This window comes from Lathyrus oleraceus, chromosome 4 (genome assembly GCF_024323335.1).
Source record: "Lathyrus oleraceus cultivar Zhongwan6 chromosome 4, CAAS_Psat_ZW6_1.0, whole genome shotgun sequence".
NCBI classification, from domain to species: domain Eukaryota; kingdom Viridiplantae; phylum Streptophyta; class Magnoliopsida; order Fabales; family Fabaceae; genus Lathyrus; species Lathyrus oleraceus.
In genome coordinates this window covers 499,764,789-499,784,352 of record NC_066582.1, presented here as the reverse complement: position 1 = coordinate 499,784,352, position 19,564 = coordinate 499,764,789, and the positions used below count along the sequence as shown (strand labels likewise).

Here is a 19,564-nt window from a genome sequence, read left to right as displayed (position 1 = left end):
TTTCTCATTGAATAAACAAGTGAAATAATAAATTTTAAAATCTAACACAAAATATAAATATATTTTCTTAGTGGTGTTCGACCTAATACCCCATTATAACCTTTCATAACTTTAGTCTAAGAATGCAGGAAAGAAAAAAAAATGTAGACATTCAAGACATGAAATTATATGATGACAAAATAGATGAATCTCACTACCTGATGAACTATAGTATTTGAATTAGAAACAAACATTTTTTTAGCATACATATTTGAAAATATACTAGTACACTTGAAAATATTTGAGCAAACAATCGTACTATAAACTATATGATTATGAACAACATTTTCCCTTCAATAAATCCATTATCATGTCAAGGGAATGATGTCTAAGTGCATAAAATTAATGGGAAAGCAATACCTGATTATCTAAGGAGAAATTGATTAATGGAAGGATCGAAAACAAACCTTTGCAGCTCATCTTTTAGAACTAAAATGTTCTGGTATGAGAGTTACCATTCTGATTCTGTCAAGGTGTGTGAAATTTGATGTGGAATAAACATTGAGTTGTTGCTGAAACTGAAATTCTAGGTTGAAAATAATCGCCGATAACTAAATTCTATGTTAAAATTAATAGTTAGTCGATAACAAAATTGTGCGATGAAAATAATCAATAAACCAACTTCCATAGGAACCAAAGCAGGAATTAAATAAATAAAAGCATATCGATTGGACATCTAAACTCATTAGAAGCACGTATGGATAAAAATTATAAACCAATATTTTTACGTACTTGCGTTAGTCCAAGCTTTTATGTTTCTTCTTTTACCTTTTCCATGAAGCATACACAATCATATTGTGCAAAGTTTTTGACAAACATGAGTCTTTATATGGTTGTCTTTCCTATGTCACCCATGTCCCATATTCCTATTCTTGAAACATTTCTCCAATAATGAATCAACATGTCTTTTGTTTTCATTAATTTGAGTGCCTTTCAATACCATATGATACATCTGGGTCAACTTTTTCCAAAATCTCTTAAATATTCTCTATGACTTCAGACTTGTCCCTAATCAAAATTGTAAATAAATAATAAATAACAATGTGAAATAAAAAAAAATGAATTTCCATATATTCAATTTCATTTACATCAAACAGTAAATCACAAATTTCCTAATTTTCCCTTTCAGTAATTTACCATCATATCTCATGTTTCACCTAGTCTTTTTCGATGATTCTACATCCTAACTGGATTTTTAATATATTTGAAAACTAAAGTAAACATAGAAATCATGTAAAAATAAATAAAAACATTACTTGTTAAGTGAAATCCTAGTTACCTAAAAGTAGTAGAATCTCATCCAAAAATACTTGCAGCTTTGAGTCCAGCAGTCCACGACAACACTTTCTCTTTAGGAGATTCAATATTCCTAACTTCTCTCTCATATTTTTCCTAGAACTTCAGGCTCAGATTCAGCATGCAAATGAATAAACCATGACATGAAATCAAAGAGAGGCAAACGAAATTGAAGAATGGAAAACGAAATTGAACGACTGCGAACAATGGTGATTGGCTCCGGAAGGGTGAGTGAAGTGGCTAGGGCATTCGAAAACGAAAATGGTGGTGAGGAGCTAACAGTTATTATTTTTTATTCTGAATGTTATCTTTATTTTGGAAGGCGTGACACCCTTATTTTTAAATATATTATAAAGTATGTCTTACATTATCATCAAAATATTTGGTCGAGCGTTAGATGAGATTTTATCTATTTTAGATGTCCCGTGTTTAACACCTTAAGATACCATATTTAATACTAATAGTGAAAATAAATTATTTTTATAAATAACAAAGGTTAAGACAAGATTCAAACCTTCGACAAGGTAAATGTAAATAACAATAAACTACGGTTTTGTTACAGCGACAATTTGAAAATTGTGGCTATAAGAGAATAGCGACAATTCTATTATGCCCATAGGTCTTAAAGCGTAGCCTTAAGTGTACAATCAACGTTTTTCAAAATATTTCTTGAAATTTTTCAATGCATATAAAAGCGCAATCTATTACTCTTTATGCAACGACTTTTAAGTCATTGTCTATTCTTTCGTTGCCTAAAGTTAAAAATATTATACTGAGAATGTGGCCACAAAACTTTTGAAAAACTTTAGAAATAAGAAATATATGTTATACATCATTAAAAAATAGACACGCAATCAATTTTCAATGCAAAAATATAAGGAGGGTGACCAAAACGATTTAAATTTAAAATATGAGAACTAATTGCATGAATGGGATAAAATATGAGGACAAAAATTATAACTTAGCATAATAAATAAGCAAAACCAAAAAATGAATCATTCAGATGATAGTCATATTATATCAAAAAATAATTATACAGATAAACATTTTAACTTTTATTAAAATTATACTCAATGTATAAAAATATAAAAAAAGTTATGAAATATTAATTTTATCAAATAAATCATAGACGGAAAAAATATTTATTATTATTGATTTAGTTTTAAAAAATAGTATTTCATAAAGCAATTAATTAAAAGTAAAATGTATGTTATATTAGTAGAATATCTTTTCAATACCTTCTAGATAAATATATGAAAATTATAATAAATTAATTATAAATTAATAAAATATTTTATAAATCTCACACATATGAAAAATATATGTTATCTGTAACATCCCAAATTTTTATCCAAGATATTACTTAAAATTATCATTTACTTTTACAAAAGTGTGACTTTTTTAACATTGTAATTATCCATGATAAGTTTTAAAAACATAATTAAATGAAAATTATTAAAATAAATTATTTAAGATGTTAAAATCTCTGTCTCTAAAATGTTGATAATAAAATAAATCTTTTTACAAATTTACAAATTCAATTAAAAACCATGAGCACATGCAACATCACATAACGTCATATCAAGATCAATTCATATCTTCAAATTCTTCATGCCTAATATGTTATTTGTAAGGGGGACAATCTTCCATCGTCCATATCAAATCAAACAAAACATACGATACGATATTATATAACAAATCATACAAAATATAAAAGTCTAAGCGAAATCAAATCCATAAAAATCCTTATTTCACAAATATCTTTATGTGTGAATATGCATGCTCCTAAATCTAAATGATCAGGATATAATTAAACCGTCACAAAGGCACCACACAAAATTCATCCTATAATAATGAGGAAGATAACCCGCTACTAAGGCACCACACAAAAATGCACATGCCATATCATGATGATGCAAATGCAAATCCTTCCACTTAGGTAAATCTCGCCACTTAGGAAATCATACAACCATATAGTATCTCATCATCAAGTACATCATCTTAAAATTTATTTCACATAGTCATTCATCTTTAATCGTAATCGATTCACGTCACAACCATACATAATAATAATAATCACAAACAAAACAAAGATTCATCCACATCACATAATCATACCAAAAAACACAATATATAAAACTAGTATTTATATCAAATATAATTATATTTCAATTCTCCCTTCCGAATAATTTGTTGAGAATGTAATTCATGGTGTTGAAGCATGTTGCTGTCGAAACACTTAGGTGTTGGAGTGTCGGGGAGTTAGCTTCAACATGGATTTTACTTAGACCAAATGTTGTAGTGTTAGTAGAATTAGGTACTTGGGCTTTGCTTGAGGAGCAAGCAAGCCAAAAATCTATAAATAGGGAGTAACCCTTATTTATTATAACACATAACAGAAGTTCAATTGTACAGTTGAATAAAATTCTCAGTTTCAGAGCAGAGAGAAACTCTGCAGAAATTTCTTCCTCCTTTCTTCAAAACCCTAATCCTTACTTCTTCCCCAATTCATTTTTTTTGCTTTCTTCCATTATAATTGTGCAGTGAAATCTTGCAACCAAGGTTGGTTGATTCACTCGAGTGAAGAGTGAAGAACAAGAGGAAAAATCAATTAATGTGATTGAATCTTGTTCATCAAGATTTGGTTCGAAATTCTCCATAGGTTTTGGTGAATTTCTTGAAGGGAATTGGTGAATTTCCAACATCTGGTATCTAGAGCACTGACTGGACGATTCGTGGGAAGTAAAACATGATGGTGATGAATTATCCGAACGGACATTTTACGGCGAGTCTCCCAATTCTGAAGAATCAGAATTACGAGAACTGGTGCAAGTAGATAAATGTTGTCTTTTGCTATCAAGATCTTTGGGATCTTATCAGGGAGTAACACTGCTTGCAGTAAATGCGGCAAATGAAGAAAAGGTTGCACACAAAGAATTGAAGAAGAAAGATTATAAATCTCTATTTATGATCCATCAATATGTTGATGCATACAGTTTCAAAAAGGTTAGTGATGTTGATTCAACGAAAGAAGCATGGGAAATTCTAGAAAAAACATTTGAACTCGCACAAAAGGTGAAATAAGTGAGTTTACAAACTCACAAAAGAATGTATGAATTGCTTAAGATGGAAGACAATGAAAGCATATCTGACTTTTTCACTAGGGTTACAAAACTGGTAAATCAAATAAAGGTATGTAGATAGGCGTTGACATCAAGATTGGTTGTCACAAAAATCTTAAGGTCATTAGCTCTAAAGTTTGACCATGTGGTAGCAGCCATAGAAAAGTAGAAAGATTTGTTAACATTGATAAAGGAAGAGCTTCAAGGGATACTTGAATCTCATTAATAAAAAATGAATGGAAAAGTTGCAGGCAAGTCAAAGAGTGATATGGATTTGCAGGTGAAATCAATAAGAGAAAAGAAAGGCAAATGGAAGTGGGATGACAACAAAAGTAGAGGAGGCTATAACAATTTGATTGGTCAAAATCAGCAAGAAAGAAGCCGGTCTAATATAAGAAAGCCCTCATACTAAAGTAACCAAAGCAACCAAATAGGAATAAGTGGTGGTCGAAAACTTGACAAAAGTCACATTCAGTGTTTCAACTGTCAGAAGTATGGTCACTACTCAAGTGATTGTCCTGAGAAACAAAAGAATCAAGATAATGATGCAAAGTTTGCAAACATGAAAAACAACAGATGTTGTTGATGGTCACAACAAGAGATGAAGAAATATTCCAGGACCAATGGTACTTGGACTCAGGGTGCTCATCTCACATGACTGGTAGGAAAGATTAGTTTGTCAACATGAAACCCTAAATGAAGAACATGATAAAACATGCAAATGACAATACTTTGACAGCTGAAGGTATTGGTGATGTTCTGATTATAAGGAAAGATGGAAAAAGGTTAGTAATTTCTAATTTATTGTACATACCAGGTATGAAAAGCAATTTTCCCAGCATATGGTAGTTGGTCAAAAAGAACTACCAAGTGTCAATCAAAGACAAGATGATGAGAGTTCTCGACTAAGGTGGAACGTTAATCTTGAAGGCACCTATGTTTCAGAATAGAACCTTCAGGATTAAACTTAATATGATGGAGCACAAGTTCTTCGCAATTGCATCTAGCAAGGATGAATGGATATGGCACTATAGACTTGGCCAACTCAATTTCAAAGACATCAGAGATCTAAAGAGAAGAAATATGGTTTCAGGGTTACCAAAAATTGATATTCCAAACGAAGTGTGTGAGGAATGTGTGCAAGCGAAAGAGCACAAGAACGAATTCAACAAGGATGCAGGAAGCAAGTTGAAGGCAATCCTTTAAGTCATCTACTTTGATGTGTGTGGACCTATCCAGTTGGATTCGATTGGAGGTAACTGATGCTTTGTCACATTCATAAATGATTTTAGTCGAAAATTATGGACTTTCCTGATCAAGAAGAAAAATGAAGTGATTGAGGTATTTGAAAAGTTTAAATCTATGTGGTCGGAAGCTCAAGATTCTGAGGACTGATGGTGATGGAGAATATGTGTCGAAAGACTTTGACATGTTATGTGAGAAAGAATGGATTATGAATGAGGCGGTGTCACCCTTCACTCTATAGCAGAAAGGAATTGCAGAAAGGAAACATAGAACCATCATGAATATGGTGAGAAGTATGTCGAAAGGTAAGCATCTACCCAAAGAATCACGGGGAGAAGCTGTGTCGACAATAACATATATTTTGAACAAATGTACGATGAAGAAGCTAAATGGAATCATTCCAGAATAATATTGGTATGGTGTCAAGCCTAGCTTGAGTCATATGAAAGTATTTGGATATATAACACATAAATATGTGCCATATCATTTGAGAGAAAACTTGATGACAAGTCGAGTCAGATGATCCTAATAGGGTATCATTCGACTAAAGCTTACAAGTTGTTCGACCCAGTGAGCAAGAAAATAGTGATCAGCAGGTACGTGATCACAGATGAGCTTAAGGAGTGAGTTTGGACTGAAAATGTCAGGAAGGATTCAATGAGAATCTTATGTGAAGAACCAATATGTGAAGTCGAAAGAGAAGTTTGACAAGAAGAAGTCAGAGGTCAAACAAGCACAACCAAACCTCAAAGGACAAGATACATGCATGTAAGATTGCAAGAATGTGTGACTACATCAGATGATGTGGTCGATGGTGAAGGTGAGCTGGTACACTCTACTTTCTATGCAGATGTCGTACCAGTCAATGCAGCTAAAGTATTGAAGGATTCGAAGTGGGTGAAAGCAATGAATGAGGAACTGAAGTCCATCGAAGTCAACAACACCTGGTCACTTATCGAATTACCTCAAGGCAAGAAGACAATCGATGTGAAGTGGGTATACAAGCTGAAGTTGAATCCTAAAGGAGAAGTAACTCGACACAAGGCAAAACTTGTGGCAAAAGGATTTATTCAGAAGGAAAGAATCAACTTTGATGAGTTTTTGCACCTGTTTCTAGGATCACAACAATCAGGTTGGTTATTGGTCTAGAAAACATGAACAACTGACACATATGTCAGATGGATGTGAAATGTGCATTCCTGAATGACCCTTTAGATGAAGTTTATATTGTAGAAACAGTTGGGTTTATGAAACATGGCAAAGAAATCAAGGTATACAAACTGCATAAAGCCATGTATGGACTTAAGCAAGCTCCAAGAGCTTGGAATGAGAAGATAGACAGTTTCCTAAGGGAGAAGGAATTTGTGAAGTGCATAACCGAGCATGGAGTATATGTAAGAATAAGTAATAGTGATTTGCTTATATTATGTTTATGTGTTGATGACCAGTTGATAACAGGAAGTTGCAAGAAGGAGATTGAAGATTTCAAACATGACCTAATATAGGAGTTTGAAATGTTAGAGTTGGAAAATCTATCATATTTTCGTGGAATCAAATTCTACAAGAGTAGTAAAGGCTTGATGATGCACCAAAGAAGATATACAAGCGAAATACTCAAGAGATTTGAGATGCAAGATTGCAACCTAACTTGGACTCCATCTGAGCCCAAATTGCAACTGTTGAAAGACACAAATGAAGATGATGTCGATCCAATGTAGTACATAAGACTAATTGGATCACTTCGATACCTTTGTCACATAAGTCCCCGATCTAGCATACAGTGTAGGTATGATGGGTATATTCATGCAGAAGCCAAAGGTATCACACCTAGCAACGACGAAGAGGATACTAAGGTATCTGAAAGGAACTCTCGACTGTGGCATTTTGTTTCTTGCAACAGATGAAGGAAAACAATGCAAGCTAGTAGGATACACCAACTCAAGTTGATGTAGTGATGCTGAGGATAGAAAATCCACAACCGGGGTTATGTGTTTATGCTAGGTGGTGCATCAGTTGCTCGGAGTTCAAGAAAGGAACCAGTAGTGGCACTATCAATGTGTAAAATAGAGTATATAGTTGCTTCTCTTTGTGCGTGTTAAGCAACATGTATGGTGAATTTGGTCGAAGAGATTATAGGGAAGAACCATGAAGAAATTACCATGAATATCAACAACATGTTTGTTATCAATCTGGCGAAAAATCTGATAGCGCATGGACAAAGTAAGCACATCGAAATGAGGATCCATTATGTTCGAGAGTAAGTAGAAGAAGCGAAGCTGAACTTGGAGCACTGCAGAACTGAGAATCATATTGCAACCATCATGACGAAAAGGGTGCAAGTCGAAGTATTCAAAAGGTTAAGATCTATGATTAATATAGAAAACTTATACACAATGAATTAGGTGGTGTGTTGAGAATGTAATTCATGATATCGAAGCATGTTGCTGTCGAAACACTTAGGTATCAAAGTGTCGGGGAGTTAGGCTCGACCTGGATTTTTACTTAGGTCCAATTTTGCAATGTTAGCAAAATTAGGTACTTGGGCTTTCTTTGAAGAGCAAACAAGCTCAAAATCTATAAATATGGAGTAACCCTTATTGATTGTAACACACAACAAGAGTTCAATTGCACACTTGAATAAAAGTTTTAGTTTGAGAGCAGAGAGAAACTCTGCATAAATTTCTTCTTTCTTTCTTCAAAACCATAATCTTTCTTTCTTCCCCAATTCAATTTTTTTTTGCTTTCTTCCATTACAATTGTGCAGCAAAACCTTGCAACCAAGGTTGGTTGATTCACTCGATTGAAGAGTGAAGAATATGAGAAAATTCGATCAGTGTGATTGAATCTTGTTCCTCAAGATTTGGTTCAGACATAATTATGCGTTATCAAGATTTGGTGAATTTCTTGAAGAGATATTGGTAAATTTCCAACATAATCATGTGTTATATGGTTTTATTCTATAATATTTAACTATTAGTTTTGTTAAAATCAGTATGGGGAAGTGACCTTACCTCGTTCGATTTACTTCCTAGTAATATTTTAAGGTCACCACGAGAAATTTCTAATTTCTTTCACGCTTTTCCATGCTAATTTGAGTCCGCGCGTAGAATTTTTGCTTCCTTGCTTCCAATACTTTTTTTATCCAATAACATAAACGAACAACTGCTCATTCCCCCATGTTTGGTGTGCCATGGACCGCAATGGATAAAACAATCGTTGTTCCAAAATTATAACATAGTTGAAATAAAATAATCAAGGTTAGAAGTAGGTTAACGTATTTCAATATTTAAATGTAAATCCAAAAATTGTAAAGTTTTATATACTTAAAAATGGAAGGAGTTTGAACTCAAAAATTTAAAATCTATAGATCTTAAGTTTTTTCAAAATAAAACAAAACAAAATTTATCATCTTCAATGTTTCTAAAATAAATCACAAACTTCAAACTTATTATAAAAATATCATTAAGTTAAATATGAAATTAATTATCTTTGTACAACAAAATCTAGCAACATCATATTCTTTTTTTGGATTTGAGACCAAAGGGGAAATTTCAGATTTTAATAAAACGAGAAGTTAAAACACTTTTTTCTCTCTTTAAAGTCATTATTTGGACCATTCAAACAAATCTAAAACCAACTATGAATAAAAAGACCAAGTTAAAAAAATTAAATTTTATGGTTTTGTTCAACAATCAATTTAAAATCAGAGTAACTATAACTTAAACAACATAAACTCTATCAAAACAAGGTGAAAATCATTTTTGAGGCTTATTGAAAATCATAAAATTAATGCTTAGACATTTCTTATAATAAAACCAATGCATACATTTATACAGTCTCGACAAATACAAGAAAAGTCAGTTTTGAAGAAAATAAATGATTATGGTTTCAAACAAAGCTAAATTTAAAAATTTCCTACTAAAAATAAAAGCACATATAGCATGAGTAAGTTTTTGCAATTGAATTTCATCAAAACAAACAACAAATTCAGATTTTGAGCAAAAGGCTTAAAGGATTTTTAATAATATTTAAATTTGTGAAACAATAACAAAAGGGGACATTTATCCATGGAGAAAATGAAGCTCGTAACATGGGAAATAGAAACCCGAAAAGGGTGCTTGAATCATGATCTACTTGACTCTTTGTAGAGCTCGCATGCAAGGGGCTCAAAACTTATTCTTTTCTTTGCTTACATTTGCATCAACCAAAACAAGAGGAAGAGGAAGGATCAACGACGATGATTACTCGAAACACAAATCCGACTGATTCAATAGAAAAAGATGAACATTTTCTTTACCTTGACACTTCCCTATCCTGATTATAACGAAACTAATAATTAGAGATTATAGAATAAAATCCTATAACGCATAATTGTTCAAAAGAAAAAATTGATATATAATTATATTCTATATAAATACTAGTTTTATATATTATATTTTTTGGTATGATTATGTGATATGGATGAATATTTGTTTTGTTTGTAATTGTTATTATTATGTGTGGTTGTGATGTAAATCGATTATGATTGGAGATGGATAACTATGTGAAATAAATTTTAAGATGGTATACTTGATGATGTGATACTATATGACCGTATGATTGCCTAAGTGGCGGGGTTTGCATTTGCATTATCATGATATGGCATGTGCATTTTTGTGTGGTGCCTTAATGGCGAGTTGATTATATCCGGATCATTTAGATTTAGGACCGCACATATTCACACATAAAGATATTTATGAAATAAGGACTTTTATGGATTTGATTTCACTTAGGCTTTTATATTTTATATGATTTGATATATAATATCGTACTATATGTTTTCTTTGATTTGATATGGACGATGGAAGATTGACCCTCTTACAAATAACATATTAGGTATGAAGAATTTGAAGATATGAATTGATCGTGATATGACGTGATATGATGTTGCATGTGCTCATGGGAATGAAATTGAGGTTTTAATTGAATTTGTAAATTTGTAAGCAATTTTATTTTATTATCAACATTTTAGAGACAAAGATTTATAATGTATTAAATAATTTATTTTACTAATTTTCATTTAACTATGGTTTTAAAATTTATCACGAATGATTACATTGTTAAAAAAATCAAACATTTTAAAAGTAAATGATAATTTGAAGTAATATCTTGGATACAAATTTGGGATGTTATAATATGGTATAAAAGCATAACTCTCTTGGTACGATGAGGCCGAAGAGGGGTGGTCTTCCGAATTCGTATTGGAATGAGAGAATCATGAGAATGTGCAGATATGAGACTATATGGTTGAATAAAGGTTTATAAGAATTGATTGGTACTACCTATATCAATAAAATGCATCTTTTTTCGGTAGCCTAACAAATAAAAACTTCATAGTTAAGCATGCTTGACTTAGAGTAGTATTTGAATGGATGACTATCACTCAACCAGTTTAAAAATACTAGTTTCTTTTCGGTAGCCTAACAAATAAAGGTTTATAAAAATCGTGTTGGTTTGTGGGATCAGTAAATAATCCTACAAGCAATATGGAGCGTTAGAGTATCACTCAACCAGTTTAAAAATACTAGTTTACTAATCAATATATAAATTTACACATTTTAACTTCACTATCACCTATAAGTTGAGACATATCACTTATTCAATTAGTTAAAATAATATATATTTCATTGATAGTATATTTTTTAAAATATCTTTTTCTATGATAAAAATTAGATATTCTCTATACATAATTACATATATTAGTCTCTCGAATTAAAGAAGAAGACGATAATAAACGATAAAATTCTTCTTCAAAATAATATCTTCACACAAATATAAAGAAAAATATGTTATATGAATAGTGTAAATTTTTATTTGGAATTTATATGAGATACATACAATTTTAATAATGGTTGCAATTTTTAGTAGATATAATAAATTATCATTAATATGAAGTTTGCTCAATTATTTTAATTTAAAAATTTTATAGTCAATCATTGTTATATAATTTATTAGTGAGTTATTTATCAAACTTTAATTTTAAATAAACCGTGATGGGCCAAAGTATTTTGTTAAGCCCAACAAAATATTCATGTCCTCCAGTGTTGAACTAATAATTATCCAATTATAAGCTTCATAGAATTCTAAAAATCTAGACATTCATAAGATAGTTCACTTTCATTATTCTCTATCAGTTATATTTTTCGATCACCATATCGCTTCTTCTAATGAAGGTAGACAATTCTTTATCTATTATTATTGTATAATATATTATAATTTGTATCTATTATTATTTCATGATTTTATTTAATTCTTTAAGTTCTTCTTTGTAATGCTAGTATCTTGCAGCTCTTGATACTATTAAAAATTTTAGTTATCTTTGTTATGCTTCCGTTAATCTTATATTTCTATCAAAATTTGATGAAAGACATGAAATGTATTTTTGTTGGTACTAAAACCAACATGAAAGGTGTTGTTATTATTTTACTTTTAAAAATATACTTTTAAAAATATATGATAGTAAATGAGGCGTAATTTATAAAAAAATCTAAATAAGTGTTATATTTTTTATATTTTAATATTATTTAATGGATAATGTTAACTTGTGTCTAGGGACATAAAATAAGAATTAAAGAAAATAATTTTGTATTGAAAATTGTATATTAATTTTGATAAAATTAATTTTTTTAATATAATTTTTTTTACGAGTGAGTGTCTTATCTTGTGCCCCTAGGACACAAATTAGCATGACCTTATTTAATAAATCACCGCATTTGAAACACATTATAGTTATAAATTATAAAATTTTCTTTATTAATATTTAAAATAAGATTATTGATAATTCTTTTTATTTGAATTAGTTCATTAATGGCTAACGAATCAAATCTTTTTTATATTTTTAAAAAAATGTATAGATTCTATAAATTAAAATAATTTAAAATTTTAGTATTTTTTAATAAATTTACTGTTTCATTTTTTTCAATAATAATTTATAATCTCATTTGGTTATTATTATATATCTTTTGACCTTTTAAAAATATTATAATGTTTTAAAAGAATACAATTGAAATTTTATAAATCATCAATATTTGATAATTGATACTTATTTTTATTGAAACTTAAAAATGATTTTATTTGAATAAACAACTTAATTGCATTTGATAAATATTCATATATAAAAAAATAATATAAGCTTAAATTATTTTTGAAACAAAATATTTTTTGTTATAAATTGTTGTTAAAAAGTTATAAAAATAAGTTGAAAACAACAAGCTATATAATATTTTGTTTGTAATAAGAATTTAATTATAAAAAATATAAATATTAATGTAAAAAAGTGTGACGATTTCAAAGTGCGAAATAATCGGAAAGGCAATCGGAAAGAGTGTGAAGCGAAGGAAAGAGAGAGAAAGAGAAATGGAACATACGATTGTGACTGTGCTTCTTCTCCTTATGCTTCTTCTCATCTTCATCTTCCTCTTTTTTCTCTTCAAACCATGGCGCTTCTTTTTCTCTTCTCGTTTTCGTTCTTCAATCCAACAGGTTCTTTTTCTTTACGTTTTTTCTTATATAACCTAATCATCGTTAATTCTGATCCCAATTTTTTATTCAATTGATTTAGGGTTCTGTTGGTGAATTAGACCGACCACTTGTTGTTGATGATGATGCTAATGCTTCGTTGAATAATGAATTGCCCAGAGATTATGATCTTGAAGGTGCCTGTTATCCTAATGAAGTTAATTTTCGTTCTCCCAGAACACATGGACAAGGACTTGTTCATAAGCAGAGGCTTCATAATTTTTCTATTCCGCCTAATTTTCATCAAGGTGTCGCCGGTGGTGCTAATGATACTTTGATTGTTGATGTAATCTCTGATCATTCTGAGCCTCTTGTTGTTGCTGATGTTTCTCAAATATTTAAGCTTCCTCCTCCACCGCTTTTAGCTCAAATTCCGCCCAAACAGAGTTATCAAAATGATAGGTTGCAGGATTTTGTGCAAAAGGATATCACTGAACAAAGTAATTTCTTGAGCTCTTTTTAGTATTTGAGTTGGATTTTTTTTTTGTATTTGCATTGCTTTTATGTGCTCAACAATCTTTCTTTTAGAAGTGCAGGAAGCTGCCTCACTTTGGAGGTAATCAGTGGTCCTTCTTGCGGGCAATGTTGGTCTGTTCAGTCGACAAATCCCTCTCGTCTCCCGCTGACGTTGGGAAGGGTTTCTCCTAGTGATTTGTTGATCAAGGACTCGGAAGTGTCGGGAAAGCATGCTTTGATCAATTGGAATTTGGATGTAAGCGCTATTTGTTTCTTATAGCCTTGTAATTGGATTTTTTATTTTAAATATTTGTATATGTGTGTGTTATTCTGTGAAATAATTGTTGTTAAAATTGATTTTGGTTTTTCAGAATTTGAAATGGGAGTTGGTTGATATGGGTAGCTTGAATGGAACACTTTTGAATTCTAAGTCAATCAACCATCCTGACACTGGAAGTAGGCATTGGGGAGATCCAATGAATCTTGCTAATGGAGATGTTATAACACTTGGAACAACATCAAAAATAATTGTAAGTGTTGTTTTATGTTTAGGTTTTCTATTATTCATTGATGCAAAGCTAGCTTTAACTTGTGTGCATGACATGATGATACTAGCTGTATGAAGAGACTGTATGTTGCTTTTATAGGTTAAATAAATTTAAGTTTGTGCTAATTTATAATTGTAGTGTATTTTGCTCTCCTTTACAATCCAATATTTGTTTTCCATGGAAATATATTGTCCTGTTTCATGTATGCAGATGCATAAGGAAAATCTTATTGATAAAACATAGAATATGACTATTTCTCTAAAAAAACGTTCAATATAGCTTATGTGTTCAAAATGAGAATTTAGCTAGATCTAATCTGGATTTTTTTTTTTGTTTTGGTTTGAAATTTGCCCTGTTTCATGTATGTGATGTGAATGCACAAGAAGGAAAATTTTATTGATAAAACGTAGAATGTGACTATTTCTCTCAAAAACATTTAGTATAACTTATGCGATCAAAATGAGACTTTAGCTTGATCGAATCTGGAATCTATTTATTTTTGGTTTAAGATTGTTGTGTAGATTTTTGAATTTGTCATGTTTCATGTATGTGGATACATAAGTAGGAAATGTTTTACTGTTAAAACATAGAATGTGATTAATTCACTAAACATTTAGTATAACTACTGTGTTCAAAATGAGACTTTTGCTAGATCAAATCTTGAATGTATTTATTTTTGGTTTAAGAACGTTGTGTTGATTTTTGAAATTTGTCATGGTTCATGTATGCAGATGCTTAAGTAGGAAACTTTTTATTGATAAAACATAGAATGTGACTATTTTTCTCAAAAACATTTAGTATAACTTAAGTGTTCAAAATGAGAATTTATCTAGAACAAATTTGGAATGTATTTATTTTGGTTTAAGAATGCTGTTTTTAGTCCTTGAAAAAATGTCAATTTTTGAAATTTGTCCCTAACTGGATTTAATTCCCTTTTAATAATTACATTTAACAAAATAGCACATTTTTGCTCCTCAAAAGTAATGCATTTTTAATACCTAATGAGTTCAATGACTAAATATGAGTGAAATTCAAATAAGGACTAATTCTAAAGTCAGTGTTATGGAATTAAAATCTTATATAAGCCTTTTTTTTCCTTTATCAAATTCAATCTCCTCCCTCCCATGAGGGGTTATTTGTTGTTCATTTAAAGAAAAAACTCTACGTCTTTCCAGAGTTTCTATTGTAATCAAAATTTAATTTTAATTGTTAGAATAACTCATTCTTCCAGTATTAAAGGCCAGGGGAGACCGAAGAAAAGTATAGGTCAAACAGTGTTGTCGATGGCGGAGAGCCAAAAATCTGACATATGGCGCTGCCATCTTTCAGCGATATCTGCCATGGCGGAGAGCCAAAACATGCCCCAGATGTCCGCATGGCCTATATTTGACAAGTGACAACACTGAGGCCTAGTCATCAAAAGGGATTTGAAATTGAAGGGTCTATCATTAAATATGATTCATGACAGTGCTTTATGATTTAGATCTATTTATCGATGTAGCCAACCCTACCTAGTCGGAAAGGTTTTGGTGGTGTTTGTTTTGCACTGCCCTGTCATTTACATTGACATGGAATACTCGAAAAAACCTTCCTGTTTAATCTGGCTATGTGATTTAATGTATGACAGGTTCATATTACTTCGCAAAACCATCATCACATTCCCTTTGGAGTTGGTATGACATCAGATCCCATGTCTTTGCGTCGAGGAGGAAAGAAACTTCCTATGGAGGATGTTTGCTATTATCACTGGCCTTTACCTGGGCTAGATCAGGTTCTGGATTTATTATCATCTCTCCTCCAGTATAGATAGATCTCTTCAACTGCTTTATTTCTCTCTTTTCCGTGAGGAAGCTAACCCATTTCTGTACCTAATTTTCAGTTTGGTATTTTTGGCATTTGTGATGGGCACGGTGGTGATGGGGCTGCTAAAGCTGCTAGCAAGTTAGTATTTTCTGCCTTAGGTCAGCCATTTTTGATGGTTGCCATTTAGTATCTTAAACTGCCTTGGATAGTCTTATAGGATTGGATTCCATATTTCATTATATTTCCTGTTTTGATTAGGATAAAGATTAGGAGTCTAATGCCAGTATAAGTAGGAGTTGGTGCTTTGTAGTTTTATCACATCATTGTAAACAAGAGAATATTCTTCATTATGTATTTTCTCTCTTTTCCTCCTCCCTTGTCTGAATCTATGTAATTTCAACAAATCTATTGTCTTGCTGATTTTCATTTGTCATTGTTTGCACCTTCACTATTACTGTTCTGCTGCAAAGTGAACTCTATTGTCATTTGTCCTGCACCAATAGTTGATGCTGACACTTCACATCTTACATATCTACTTGTAATAAAATTAGCCGATGCTAACTACTAGTATAATAGTATAATAGTATAATGACACTGTGTCTAGGCACGGAGAATACTGTCAATTTGCTAAGAAAATTAGGATCTATATAGTAAAAGAAAATATTTACTACCAAAGAACACATTCCCTTATAATTAATCGACCTTCAACGCATGTTTTTTTCCATCCAAAATCAATGTTCTCTATCTGCAAAAATTACTAACTTTCTGTAATTATTATTTCAGACTTTTTCCTGAAGTAATTGCTAGTATATTATCGGATTCATTAAAAAGGGAGAGGGTTTTCTCACTTCATGATGCTTCGGATATTCTTCGAGATGCATTTTCTCAAACAGAAGCACGCATAAACAACTTCTATGAGGTAATGTGTGATCATTTTGATCTTGTTTGAGTTACGTGTGCCCACTCTGGTCTTGTTTAACCTATCCTTGTATATGCATGAGTATTTTGTCTTATTTTTTATTCTAAACTTTTGTATTTGTGGTTTGTATATTCTGATAACAAACTTTATGCAGGGATGTACAGCAACATTGCTCCTGGTGTGGGCTGATTGTGATGATAATTTCTATGCACAGTGTGCAAACGTTGGAGATTCTGCCTGCATTATGAGGTATATTTATCTAGCCAATTCGAATACTTGGAATGACTTGTTTGACTTTTGAATGGGTCATGGGTAGGCAATGTGACTACTGGGCTATCGGAAACAATAGCCTGGTTATGATGGTTGATGCTAGCTTTTCTTTCTTTCTGTATCTGAGATTCCGATGGTTCTGGGAATTTTTCAAAGTGGGGATAGCAGAGAAAATTGGTGAACTGAGTCTCGGTCAGAATTTTCAAGTTGCTGTTGATAGCAATCAGCAGTTTTATGGCACTTTGGTATTGACTTGTGTATGATAATTGCATCACAAATAGAAGCCTGTGTTACACTGTGGCTTAAAAAGAATGGAATTTGAATTTGTGTCCTTCTATGCCTATATAAAACTGATTATTAACTATTTTGTTAGTGTTAATGGGCAACAAATCCAAATGACAGAAGATCACAAGATAAGCAATTATTCTGAAAGACGCCGAATTGAAGAGTCGGGGGAACCATTGAAAGATGGGGAAACGCGACTATATGGTATGAAGGAAGAATAAATCGCTATAACAGAATTTTCCTAGGCTACAATATTGACATGGCAATTTGCTGATTGTTGTCCTTAACTTGATACAGGTATAAATCTTGCAAGGATGCTCGGCGACAAATTCCTAAAACAACAGGATTCTCGGTTCAGTTCACAACCTTATATAAGTGAGGCTGTGCATATTCACCAAGCAAGCAAGGCTTTTGCTGTTCTAGCTAGGTGATTTTCTTTATAAATTTCCATAGCTAAACATATATTCTGATTATCATTTTCCACTGTGAGTGAGCAAATAAGGGTTTATCCAATTCTCTGGTGAAATAACTGGCTTTGTTTTCAGATTCACTTGCTCTCTTTAAGGGATCTTATTCCTTTTAATTTTTTTGCAAATTTCAACCATGTCTTTCCCACCTCAAATAGTTTCTAGTTTATTTGTTTTGCATGTTTGCGTTTTTTTCTTTCGACCATGTTGAATATAACTTAGATATCTGTTAAATCTTCAGTGATGGGTTATGGGACGTCATCAGCATGAAGAAGACAATTCAGCTAGTGCTTCAGGTATTGTATTAACAACCTGTTTCTAGTTGTAATACATTTTCCCCCTGTTTCCCCTACCAACTTGCTCTAATAGTTTGCTTTCTCTACTGCACAGATGAGGGAGCGTTACAATACAGAAGGAGACAATACAGCAGAAAAGATTGCTAGTTTGTTGTTGAATGAGGCTAGAACACTCAAAACGAAGGATAATACCTCCATAATATTCTTAGATTTTGATACATTCAATAGATTCTCTTGTAAAGTTGAATCCTAGTATGAATTAGGAATAGTGTCACAGTAATGGTAATACATAATTTTTGTTTACTGGGACTCGATTAATTTTCCGTTTTCTCAAGGTCGCCACATAGAAACAAAAGATAAAACAAATAAAAAGAACAGCTGAATCGTCTAGTCCTTTGAAGATACAAGGATGATCATCTTGCTGATATAACGTGCTGAAATCTTTAATTTTGTCTTATATATGTTTAAAGTTGAAGTATTATTTATTTTAATTTGGTCAGTGAGAGGATTAGTTTTGATGTTTGAAGGTTAATGAGAGGATTAATTTGGGGCAAATTATCTTTCTACCTCCCACATCTTAGAGGTTTCCAATTTCTAATATTGACTTTTTTAAAAGAATAGCCTTTTTATTATCAGGGTCAATTCTGGTATGCAGTATAATATATTTTAATGAGATTAATTGAAATATACTGTCAGTGTAAAAAGATTTTACACCATCACTTAATTATAGATGTTGAATATTAAAAGAAGTTTGTCTTTTATTTTAAAAATCTATAAAATAATACAAACAGGTGATGGTAATGAACCGAGGGTGTAAAACTTTTTACACTGTAAGTGTATAGTAATTAATTTCTATTTTAATTATGTATTTATGGAATATATATTTCTTTTTACAATTCTGTAAAGTGTCAACCATGACCTGAAGATATATGTGTTAGAGTAGTATGAAGGTCGGAAAGATAGATCATGAACTGATGATAAGTTTTTATTGACTGAACTGATGATAAGTTTTTATTGACAAGTTTTTATTGACTGAACTGATGATAAGTTTTTATTGACAAGTTTTTATTGACTGAACTGATGATAAGTTTTTATTGACTGAATTGATTGTAAGTTTTTGAGTTTGACTTAGGAAATAATGGCAACTTGATAGAGAAGTTAAGAGTTGACACCATGAAGGTTGAAAATGAGATTCTCCCGGGGATGATATGCAAGGTTTAAATGGTTGGAGACATTGCACATGCATCAATTGGCATTCCCT

General features: G+C 31.4%; 1 protein-coding gene across 1 annotated transcript; it reads left to right on the top strand.

Annotated features, from left to right (window-relative positions):
- The first annotated feature begins 13,015 nt into the window (after positions 1 to 13,015).
- Positions 13,016 to 18,606, top strand: LOC127076828 (protein phosphatase 2C 70). The gene is made up of 12 exons (XM_051018619.1): positions 13,016 to 13,223; positions 13,303 to 13,699; positions 13,796 to 13,971; positions 14,087 to 14,245; positions 15,891 to 16,034; positions 16,143 to 16,204; positions 16,850 to 16,985; positions 17,140 to 17,234; positions 17,629 to 17,744; positions 17,838 to 17,967; positions 18,249 to 18,303; positions 18,398 to 18,606. Exons 1-12 carry the CDS (start codon positions 13,098 to 13,100, stop codon positions 18,554 to 18,556), a joined length of 1,755 nt encoding a protein of 584 aa, XP_050874576.1. The 5' UTR covers positions 13,016 to 13,097; the 3' UTR covers positions 18,557 to 18,606.
- Positions 18,607 to 19,564: the final 958 nt, after the last annotated feature.